The 12,138-nt window shown below is 38.8% G+C and overlaps 1 protein-coding gene across 2 annotated transcripts; it reads right to left on the reverse strand.

The window, feature by feature from the left end:
- Positions 1-306: 306 nt before the first annotated feature.
- Positions 307-12,138, reverse strand: LOC146486150 (potassium voltage-gated channel subfamily A member 7-like). Of its 2 annotated transcripts, XR_014859965.1 has the most exons (3): positions 10,484-12,138; positions 1,590-5,026; positions 307-1,552 (listed from the first exon to the last, which is right to left on the reverse strand). XR_014859965.1 is itself a non-coding variant. In XM_085098768.1 (2 exons), the coding sequence occupies exons 1-2, from the start codon at positions 11,655-11,657 to the stop codon at positions 4,755-4,757; spliced, it is 1,446 nt and encodes a 481-aa protein (XP_084954894.1). In that variant the 5' UTR covers positions 11,658-12,138; the 3' UTR covers positions 307-4,754. The 2 variants fall into 2 exon arrangements, 1 of the variants encoding a protein (XP_084954894.1); XM_085098768.1 differs by having other exon boundaries at positions 307-5,026.

A 12,138-nucleotide genomic window follows, 5' to 3' on the forward strand; every position in this document is an offset into this window, starting at 1 on the left:
AATGTAGTACAACTTTGACTCCGCCTATGACGCGCATCAAAGGTGGATCAAATATGTGATATCTTTACAAATATCTTTGATTCGAATCAAATTTGACTCCACCTTTGACGCGCGTGAATCAAATGCGGCCTTTGTCACCTGTAATTCGAATCAAAGGTGGCCTTTGACATTCTTTGACCACACATTTGATGTTGAGCAAAGGCGTTTTTTCGTGCAGTGAAGTTGCAAGGGATAAAACCAAGTCGGCAAGTCCAAGTCTCAAGTCGGCACGTCAATTACATTACAATAAACTAAAACAACGAGAAACCAAGTTAAAAGATTTTATTCAATAAAACTCAGTCGAGATAATTTACAAATGCACCTATTGCACAGGGCTGTTTCGTAAACTTACGACTTAAATTGCAGTATAAAATTTGTAATAAACAAAAAGGTTTAGAATTATCGCTTGCTATGCAGTTGATGACGTAGGTAGTGTCTGTCCAATAAAAGCGCAGTTACCGGTCACGTCGTTGAGCGCGATTTTAAAAATTCCTAAGACAAATTTAAAGTAACAAATTTAAAAAAAGATATTTGTTGAATTTGTACATGCATCTTCACTTTCGTTACCCATCAGTTTTCCTGTCAATTGTCCAATATCGTTCTACGAAACAAAACTAACATTTTGTGCTTTCAAAAAAAAAAAACATTTTGGTGCTTTCTGCAAAACTCTAGTTTGTTCCAAACCAAACCATGCTAAAATTATAGACGACATGCGCCTTCAAATCGCATTTCATTATTATTCCATATATGGTTAAATTATTATAAACGGTAACCGAGGCTTAGCTTTTATTGCACACTACCGCTGACAACCAAGAAACAAGTGCTGCCTGACCTCTTGGAATGATACGAAAACTTATAATATAAAGCTACATAGTATAAATTTATATTTCTTAATCACGGTAAAAGGGGCAATTGTTCCTTACCGCTGAGAACACAGCAACCGAGCAGGTCATTTTTTTAACCAGGACCTAGCGATGAAATTTCACTCAAATGATGTCACCTCGAATTTCTTTCAGCTCATTGAAGTTAAAACGATTTAATTAAAAATAAGGTAGTGACTAAAAGCTACTTTACCCCAGAATTACAAAATGATTGCATTAAATAGTAGAAAATTTTTATTGAGATCGCTATTGATCATACGAAGCAGTAACAACTAATTTTCCATATTCTCCTGAATCGACGAGAGAAAATTGCGGAATCTTCTCGTCTTTGGTGGAAGAACTGATTGTTACTGATATAGATCCACAGTGCTGGGAGGCCCAGTTCACAAGGACTTAAAATTCCCCGGGGTACACTAATCTAGCGCCCAACCTCCTGGAGGGACAATGGGAAAAAAATACCCCACCAATCAATGATACATGACTATTGGTTTGAATCCAAACTATGATAATTTTCGTTAGCACAGGTTAACCATGGCCACCTGTGGCGCTCCTTGTTAAATGTTAAATTAATATTTCGTTTCTTGAGGGCCATAAGGTGTGGGAAATTTAGGTTAAATATATATATTTTCCTCCTTTTGTTTATATCAATGATATGCATGTCAGCAAGACTTTAGTACAAGGGGCAGTTCGAATTATACCGCTCCTGCTAAATTGGTTTTCGTAAATTTCTACCTAGAAAACCTCTGTAAAAGTTTACTGATGAACTCAGAGTAGTTTTTCTCCCTAATTAATCCAGTATCTAGTGCAAAAGAAGTACTCAAATTGCCTTATGGTTAAAATATTACCACTTTTACTGAAAATAATTAAAACATCTCCAAAATACCACAAGAAAATTAAGTAAAAATTCCTTGAAAAATCCAACCTAAAATAAAGGTATTCCTCTTCTCTGACAATAACTGCTTTTTGGCCAACGGAATACGACATACAGCATATAATGCGATCCCAAATTCCTGATGAGGCCAAAGTGTGTTATCATTTCTCTAGAACGACCATTTCTTTGAAATGGTCGTTTTAAAAATTAAAATAAACATCAATTTCTACCTATAGTTAACTGGCGCATTTGTAGGGGAAATTAATTGCTACGAAGAATTTTGAGACTTAAAGGAAACAAACGAATTAAGCTTTGTACCTATCATGTATTATTTTGCAGTAGAAAAATTGTCATGGTGATGTGCTGCGCGTGTTTCGCTCCCGTTTCTTCCGACTGTTTTCCAACCTTCTCAGCCAATCACAGAGCTTGTAGCCACACATGCAGTTTAACTTGGTTTCTGATTGGCCAAGAATTCGGAAACCATCACAAACATTGAAAAAGATGCCAAACAAAAAACTCCTTGAAGTGACAGAGTTTATCAAGCGCATCAGAGGGAAGGATTAATACTACATAATACTACAGGCGATCGACCCCAGCTGCATTTTCGTTACCATATAAAGTGTGTTAATAAGAAGTAAAAATATTTAATTATCGTTATGCGGTAATTCAAATTCAGTGTTTATTACTTGTTTGTAGTAAAAGTGCTCCCTAAGAAATAACCTTTCACCAGGAGGAATATTAGAGTAAATACTCTAAGCTATCATTTCGTTAAAAATTACTCCGCAGTCCTTTTTTATTTTTTTTGGAACTAAGCATAACCATGTTTCTTTAACTAGTGCAGTTAGCAATTCTATTAATAGTTACTCCTGCAATTATTATATACTGGACCAGACGTCCATACACATAATTTATGGAGTTTTGATGACCTAGGCTTGACAATTATAAAGTTGAGTGGTTTGAAATAACTAGAAACCAGAATCGAGTACCGTTGTGATATCTGACCAATCACGATGAACGCATGCCGGCATGCGTAACCGGCGCCAAACGCAGGAAATACTCCCAACGTAGGTCACGGTTAGTTGACACGCACGTTTTCGATCCTGATTGGTTGAGAAAACAGAATGTTTGCTCTGATTGGTAAGGTATCACGAGAATTCTGAGCCAGTTACAGAGCTCAGCAAACGCTAAACAAAACTTAAAGACAGCTTTTCAAGGTCAATCAAAATCTGCTTAAAAATGTGTTATGATTAGTATAAGTAACAACACAAAGCATGATCCAGTTTCGTTGAGGAATAATATAAGTAGATGATATATTCTGTGGGCCGTCAGATTGCATAATTAGATAATTTATTGAAGCCGCTGGTGTGGTCCAAGGGCCCTTTTCTCGCAGGTCCTGATAGGTACTTTTAGCCTAGGTTTTCCAGTAAACAATTTCAGAGTCAATTAAAATTCCATGTTTGTTGAGGAACACATATTTTCATGGCCTGGTGAGCCTGCGTGGCAAGGGTTTTCGTGGGGTTCTGTGAGAACGAAAAAACGGAGGAGGGGGGTGGGGAGAGTTTTTTTTCGCTCACGTCCCAATAGACCTATTCGGCTTACCCAATGTTGTACCCAATTCAGATCCCCCGGGATTAAGATTCTTTGTTTATTGCATTTGCATTGTAATGTAGCATTCACATTTAAATGATATGGAAATACTTAGAACAAAACATTTTATGCCCAAAGGATTTGAATTGGGCACAACATTGCGTTAGCCGAATAGGTCTATTTCCACACAGCCAAAGAGCGAAAAACGGACAAAACCCAACGGAAAAGCTTGCTACACAGGTTCCAACCTGGTTAGTTATCGGGACTTTGAAGAAAAGGGCCCAGTGAACCAGTAAGGAAGTTTTTTATATTCAGCGATGAAGTTTGCAAACCCACAACGCATGTCCTAGAGTATCACGTGACACAAATCTTCCTCCAAAGGCCTCCTTCTCTACCGATCAGCGACAGAGAAGTGGAGAGAGATCTTGGAACGAGACTGACGTGAAATTCAATCGAGATTGTAGAGATTTAAGGCTGACAATATACTTACTTCTCATTCAATTTTCGCCTTTTCAAATGAGAACGTGTTGGAATTGTCAGGCTATCGTTTTAGATCGTGGCTACTTAGTGCATCAAGACAATACCTATCTTTGTCTCCGCGCTTAATGTTGACAGCTTCACATCTAGTTGAAGCACCTTGGCCACCATGCTGAGACCGGTTTAACCTGCTTTAATTGAATTGGTCAGTTACCATGGGTACATAGCAGATGTTTAATCAATGTATTCCAAGCTTTTTCTATCCCGTAATTTCAATGGACACGTTGTCTTCCAGTCGTTAAAGCTGTTTTTCACGTCGATAGATGTATTCCATTTTGATGAGGGATTCGTTCTTTTCTTGCCTCAAGACGATTCAATCCTCCGTGGCTCACGTCTTTCGTTCCGTTATAGTTTGATCAAAGACGCTAAATACCGTTAAAACGAAACGTGTCTTCGTGTCATTCATCTACTCAGAGTTTATATTCTCTGAATAAAGCTCAGTCGGTTATTCACCCGTGCGATCATTTTCTTATACTTGTTAAGCGCAAGATTCCTCCGCGGCTGAGTAATCAGTTAACTTTAAATAGTTTTGTAACTCATTTAAACTGGAAATTTTCTATCCTATTTGTGCGTTACTCCTTATTTTGCAGCCAAGGCTGGGGCTCTTGATGAAATCAATTAACACTCGAGGTGTTCCAACAACTTGTGTTATCCACTCATTTGCAGTCGATTTACGTCACTGCATTTGAATATTTAATTCACCCTCTTAGGAAACATTTCATTCCTTTTCCTTCAGAATACATTCAAATATGTTTTAGCTTCCGCTCGGTGTAATACTGATTAATATTGTCGCAGCGTACAGGTCGTATCATATAAACGTGCAAGTAAAACTTTCAAGCCTATACTGTTGTATGGGTCATTCGGGACGAATTTTCATCACATTTATTCATTCCGCAAACCAGAACTCCCTTCGGCGATTTCGGGGCTCTGCCATCCATACTGTCGAGTTCTGTGGAATTTTTCGAGTTGTTCATCGCCTTTTCTTTCTCCTTCTCCCGTGCTTCTTCCGCTTTCTTCAGCTCCACTTCCTTTCGTCTGTTCAACTCCTTGTTGTAGAAATGCTCAAAGTTGGACACAATTACGGGAACAGGGAGGGCAATGGTTAGTACACCTGTGTAAAAAGAAAAGCAAGAAACGTAGGTTCGTAAAAACCAGTTTTCAAATTCGCATTTGCTTTTGTTCTCGGTGAATGGTTAGCAAAACTCACGCCACTTTCACAACCAATGAAAAACCAGATCGTGACTTTGTCACACGCATTTTCCCGGTGCATAGACTTCTGATTGGTTCACTGTAGAACTCTGTTGTGATTGGCCACAGAAGCTCCCAGTTTTGTCTTAGTTTTACGACACTGAATTGGAAACCGCTGTTGTATCGTAATTTTGACCAAAACCAAAATAATCACTCGACCTTCACCTCGCGGACACCTCGCTATTACGGAAACCCCGATAATACGGACAGCAGCTAAATCCTCTGTAAAAATACATTACAGACGTTTGACTGAAATAAATTCCCGCTATTATGGACACTAACTCGCAGTCCCGAGGGTGTCCGCAAGAAAAGGAGTTGACCGTAGGGTAGCTAGAGGGAATCCAGCACGATGAACCAATCAGAACTCGAAGCAAACACAAGTGAATACGTCAATCGCGGGAAAACGCGTGCGAGTAAGAAAGTGGCGCACAATTTTTTAAGTCCGCTACGGAATGCGTTCGGATTTGTCATATTCAGGATTAAGAATACATGCAATGATTACTGAAGATCCCTCCGTGATGATTACGGGATTTGAAGCCAAGTTAAGACAATACAAAAAGGTTCTTGAATATCGTGTAATTGCAAGGGTTTTCCTATAACGCCTTCCTAAATTTACCTATGACGAGAAATCTAGAAGCTATATTGTTCCGGAATTGGTCAACGGAACGGACCTGAATTGAAATCCGATATAATTATCTGCGGAATAATATATTTTTAACCAATGACTGCGGAGAATCCGTGCGACGCCCGGAGAAAGTGAGTCGAAAGAAACACGAATCAAATGACTTTTTCCGTTAGCATCAAAGGCCAGAATTGTTTTGCACTTTTCTGATCTATGTAGTCATTTTTAAAAGAAAACAGTAAACGCGAATCTCACGTTCAATTAAAATTCTTTCTAAAATCAAAACTTCACCGTCTGACTTAATCTTTGACGCCGAGAAAGCTGTCGGAAGAACGACAAGATCGGTAATATACTCGCCGGGCTCTCGGCTTTCTTCGTCCTTCCCACGAACCTTTGCGCATCCAAACGTTGCGCGCAAAACAATGTGGTCCCTGGGAACGAGGCAGTGAATACTGACGTGCATGATGAAGATTATTCCTATTGTGGGAATTATGATGAACTACACATACGAAGAGATAGGTTCAAAATGAACCGAGTTTCCTCGTAGTACGAGTCAAGTGCAAGCTCGAGCCCGAGTCAAGTTCGAGTTCACGAGCCAAGTTCGAGTCAGAGTCCAACTTTTATTTTTCTCTCTTTTTTTCTTCTTGCTATGACTTCTGGTTGTTATTCTCTTTCATATAATGATGTGCTCGTGGTAAACGGAAAAAATTAACTTTCAGGTTTGCAACATTTTTCGTTAATATCAGGATCGTTAGAGCCATTGCCGCTGTGACTCGCTGCTACTGTGGAAAGATATACGACATCCCTTAGTGTTCCTAGGAAGATTAAGTCCTGTAGTTGCATACATCTGAAGCAGAGATCCCATTTCCATGACTGAGAAAACGGACAGTGATGAAGTATTACCTGCCTGACTCAAGCGCCATATTGTTGCGTCCACAGGACACCCAGGATAACATAGAATAGAATCTTTACCCTTCGCGGGCAAAATGTAGACGGCCATGGAAATATTTAAATTTCCCAACACATGGGTTTCACAAGGCATAGTGACTGAAGCTTTAGTCACCAACAACACTGGGCAAACCCCTTCAGGAAAATTATAGATGGCGAGAATGAATGAGGACTGCGATCAATTTGCTACCAACAATGAATTCTTGCGATCGCATTGACAATAATAAGCTTATGTCGTTCATGTTTAATGCTTCGAACATCAGTTGGCACATCATTATGAAAGCAAGAATCACAATCTGAATCACAGTCTTTGATCGAGACAAAAACGAAACAAAAAGAAAAAGAAAACAAGAAACAGAACCTGATTCGAACTTGGCTCGTGACTCGAACTTGACTTGTGAAGCGAGCAAACTCGAATGAACGTGGGCAGTCTTGACACGGAATGAAGTACGCGTGAATATCGGCAAGGTTCAACAATGTCAACTAAAATACAATTGATTAAAGTTGAGTTTGTAGATGAAATGAAAAGCACTCAGTCTTGTTTAAAGTCTTCCTGAAGTCTTACTTACATGTAAAAATTCAATTGAAATATTACAAAGTCCATTGAGTTTACCCGCAGCAAATCAATGGCTTTAAATTTGATCCGCGAAATTACTTGCCAATTTAATTTCCCAAGACTGTGCGTGAATATTTGCGAAAATATTAGACATCAGCTACAGGCATAACACAATGTATTTCGCACAACGTTTGATCATTCTTAGCTTGGAGAGTTTATCTTGGAAAGGTAGAAAAACTAGAATTGCGATATAAACTGAAAACATTAACTATGCAGTGTTAAACGTTTCTGCGGAGAAGGAATATTTTATCCATAAGCCGTACAAAAACATACGTTAGGCTAAAAATGTCCTTACATGCTGTAAATACACACAAATGTCATTTGTTTTTTGTGAATAAAATATTTGTTTCTCAAGTATTTCATTGACTTTCGTCAGTCAAGAATAATTTCGAGGGTGAACATAATTTTAAAACAACATTTTCTCTCGGAACAAGTCGAAGCACAAACATTTCCTAATGATGATTTAACATAAAAAAAAAAACAAATTGTTCTCTGTTGAATCAAGCAATAAAGGCTTCTTTTTTACGTGTATATCATAAAGAATCATGAAAATTTAGTTTTTCGGTTTAAAAAAGAGCTGAAAGATTTGAAGAGCATTTATCTTATTCATCAATAAAATATTTTGAGTGAAGTTCGTTGACGGGTACTCACTGATGGTAACAGGTGCTTGTGCACAATGAGCTGATTAATAAAACAAGAAGAACTTATTCATTGGACAAAAGAAGAAGAATCTTCAATATATTTATTTTCCACGCAAATTAAATCTTGAATTCGCGTGGGAGTTTACGCAGTCCTCCTCGCAGTTTTTTTTTTTTAACGTAAAAACTACAGAAAGCATAAACCCAGTAAAATTATCGAAATTCATTGATGATCTTTCTTCTCTCGATTTGAACATAAATTTGACGGCAAGCACGCAAACGGATCTCATTTCAAGTTGTTATTAGCAATTCTAGGTTCTGTTGTGAGTTCCACTTGTCTTCCAATAGTATATGCAAAGTGTGTTAGAGGAAAATGTTTTCATTTTGGGAAGTATCCTGCTGTGATTTAAAACCTCACCCGACTCGAAACACAATTAAAAGAAAAACGAATTTTGCATTACAACAACGGTTTGTCTCACGAACAAATACTGTCCTTAAAATCAGTATCACGTAGTTTTATCCGAGATAATTTTTTTTACAAATTTCACGATTGACTTTCTTAGAAAGCCGGCATTCGTGTCAGGCAAGTTTTTAATTTTTAAAGCCCTCAGTTGCAGTCCACACTGTTGTGTTTTGGTTGCTAACTCTATTATTTCCTGTGGCAATTGTTGATTTAAGAGATCCTCTTAGTCCTGTGTGAGCCACGCTCGAGACCAAAGATCTAAAAACTGCTCTCCCTCACGGCTCAGTTGTTCTTCCTAATGAATTCAAACCTTAACTGCAGTGTATTTTTAACGTACTTTTTAAATATTCAAATCAAGCATTGATATTTTCTTTTCACGCAGTTTTAAAGTAATTGAAGAAGCGAGACTAAAAATATCCTTTTCTTGTTTTTAAATAAAATTTTAATCCAACTGCATCAACTCGACTCAATTTCAACGCCGGTAAGTTTGCGATTCAAGAGAAAAAACACTGTGAAAAATTCAATGGGTTCTTTGAAAAGTCAGAACAATATAAGTTTTTTCACGCGTTTTACGTTATCCTGCAGGTAGCGAATAAATATTTCAAAACTTGTCAAGCATACTACAGCGCCAATGCACAATTCTAATTTAATTCATTTTCTCTTGTGAAGGCACCGGACTTTTCAACTCTTTATTTTTTGCTGTTTGTTTTGAATGCAATGATTCGAAATAGTGTTTATAAGTGGAAGTTTGAACGTTAAAAGCCAAGAACATGTCAAAGACACCTTCGTATTGTAACCTTTTTAAGCGTTCCGAAGCCAATTAATATTTAACAACGATTTTTTTGTTTGCAATCATCTGAGAGTAAAGTTTCAGTAATGTATAAAAGAATACAGGAAACGCTAGGCTAAATTCTCAACCACAACCGAATTAATTCCTCTGCTAGAAGTATCTTTCTTCGTTTGAGAGAATTTATCGCCACTAAACAACAAAGATGTTGTATTTGCTTCCCACATAATCAATTACTTATTCACAGAGCTTTGGATATGAGGAAGCGACCGAACGTGAACGAAACTCCGCGCGCGTTCCACGTTACGCGCACGCAGCATTCGATTCAAATCATTATTTGGGACGAAGAAATATGAAAATTGTTTAAGAGCCGATTGCCCCAAAAATTCATTTGTTTTAAAATTATTGAATACGTACTTAACTTTTCACACGATACGATGTCGCTTCCAACCACTAATTTCGGCTTTTGGCAGTAAATTTGACTCGGGTTAGATAAGTGCGAAACGCGAATAGGATAGTAACCAAACTATTATCGTTCACAATTTAAAACATTAATAAAAAATACTTACTGTAGTGAATCATTTAGCTGCGTTTGGAAATGCACCGTTGTTTGTTTATCGATAGACGTTACTCCAATTTCGGGTTGGATCAATTTTTTTCGATTGCAAGTTGCGTAAATTTGAAAGAAGTGTTGAACGTCAAATTGTTGATTCCCTGCGCGAGTATCACCACAAAAATAAGTTAAAAACCAGCTCGAAATTTTTATTTAGGCTGTAACCAGCTATGCGTTCTTTTTCAATAATTTTAGCTGCGAAAAGAGTAGCGGCTGACTTTGGAGTAGTTCGCGTTGAATTTCATAGTAAAGCTGTGCAATGCAATACATAAATCCATAAAATTCAAAAGGTGCATTTTTTGGCTTTCTAAGCCTGTCCAATGCATGTAATTTTAGCGTTTTGTTGGCTTGCTGTCAGCAGAGCACTATGTTGGCAAACCACGGCTGAAAAAAGTTGGCTCTCGTCGCTATGAATGAGATTTCAATGTCAGAGCATTTTATATGCTTCCAAACTGCAAAACTAAGGTTATGCAGCCCAGGGAGTTGCGTTGACTTGAAATCTCAAACTCATAAACCCGCACGTATCAGTTATAGTGCATTTTGATGGTTTCCAGTACACTAAGCGCGTGGCAGCTTGACATTTGTTGGCTTCCAAGCCCACAGAGCGCGTGCCTGTGCATTATGTTGGCTTACCTGAGATAGCGCAGAGTGCTCCTACGATCTTTCCTTCAAAGCTAACTGGGGACACATCTCCGTACCCAACAGTAGTCATAGTAACGACAGCCCACCAGAAGGCGTGTGGAATGCTCTGAAAATCGCTACCAGGCCCTCCTTCAGCGTAGTAAACGCAGCTAGCAAATATCATTACACCAATAGTCAAGAAGAACATTAACATTATCAGTTCGTTTAAACTCGCTTTCAACGTGTTCCCTAATATTTGAAGCCCGCGCGAGTGGCGCGAGAGTTTGAACACGCGAAACACGCGGACCACACGCACAACGCGGAGTACGGAGATAGAGGAGTCATCCCCTTCAAGTCCAAGTTGAACGTAGTAGGGTAAAATGGATAATAAATCAATGATGTTCAGCGCACCGATAAGAAATTTGAATTTTTGCGGAGACGTAATGAGGCGAATAACATACTCGCCGGTAAACCAAATGATGACAAAAGTGTTAAGTTGAAACCAAAGTTTTTCATATGGGTTTTGGGAGTTTGAAGAAGGCTTCGAGTCATCCGTTGCATTCTTAGGTGGTGCTTTAAAGGCCGGCAGCGTTTCGATGCAGAAAATGATTAACGATAGAGTGATAACCAGCACCGAGAAAATCGCTAGAAATTTCGCCACACGCGATGAATTTGGATACTCTAGAGTGTTCCAAATAATTCTCATGTAATAGTTGTTTGGCATAGGCTGTTCCTCGGGTTCGTCTGCAATTCCCGCCTCGAGTTGAATAACCTGGACAGCTTCTTCTGGCAGGTCATAGAAGATGACTTCGTTGATGAAAACATGAGGCGGTACATGTTCTGGCCTTATAAGAGTGCCCCCAGATTGATAGTAATAAAGGATTGCGTCAAACGCCGAGCGATGCCGATCAAAAAAGTACTCACGTCGTTTAGTGTTATAAAACTTGGATCGTCGGCTTGTGGAACCCAAAAGGGTATCAGGAAACCTTGCGAGGGTTTCTTCGTAAGTTTCAAATCGTTTTCCACCTACATTTATAACAATCGGGTCGTCAGCCATATTTGATGGAGTGCAGTTGGTTAGACCTTCAAATCTCTCCATTAACTGCTTGTAGCCTCTGTAGTTATTGCCCGGTGCTCCATTTGGGTCCGGGTTTACAGATGCAGATGTCGCGGCTGTCGTCAACATTAAAAATGTCACAACAGCGAAGCTAGCCGTCCGTCCGCTTGTAGATTAATCTTGTATGCCGCGTTGCAAGTCCCGCCGTTACCGCAAAATTTGTACACATATGCGTAATCACGGCTTCTCGTTATCGGTGATTCGTTTTAACTGGGCGCGGAGCGCAAGAATTTGTCACAGCGGATCATTCTCGACTTTTTCGGCTCCTAAGTCGCTCGCGGCTTCTTCTCGCCTACCTCCGCTGTTTTAACAAATGCGAACCTTGACACATGTTTACATCAATATATTTATGACTGTGTGTTCGCAGACCATTGAAAATTGTTACATTACTATTTCATGAAGATGTCTACAATTGTAATTAACCATTCTCGCTCATCCAGCGAAGGAATCGCTTCTTGGGCTAAAAAATAGCGCTCGTTTTGGTCGCCAACGACAGATTTGTGAAAAGAAAATTAAAATTTCGCGTGAGAATTTTTTAATTTGGTTAGCA

This window comes from Pavona decussata, unplaced genomic scaffold (assembly GCF_977016875.1).
Source record: "Pavona decussata unplaced genomic scaffold, jaPavDecu1.1 SCAFFOLD_21, whole genome shotgun sequence".
NCBI classification, from domain to species: Eukaryota; Metazoa; Cnidaria; class Anthozoa; order Scleractinia; family Agariciidae; genus Pavona; species Pavona decussata.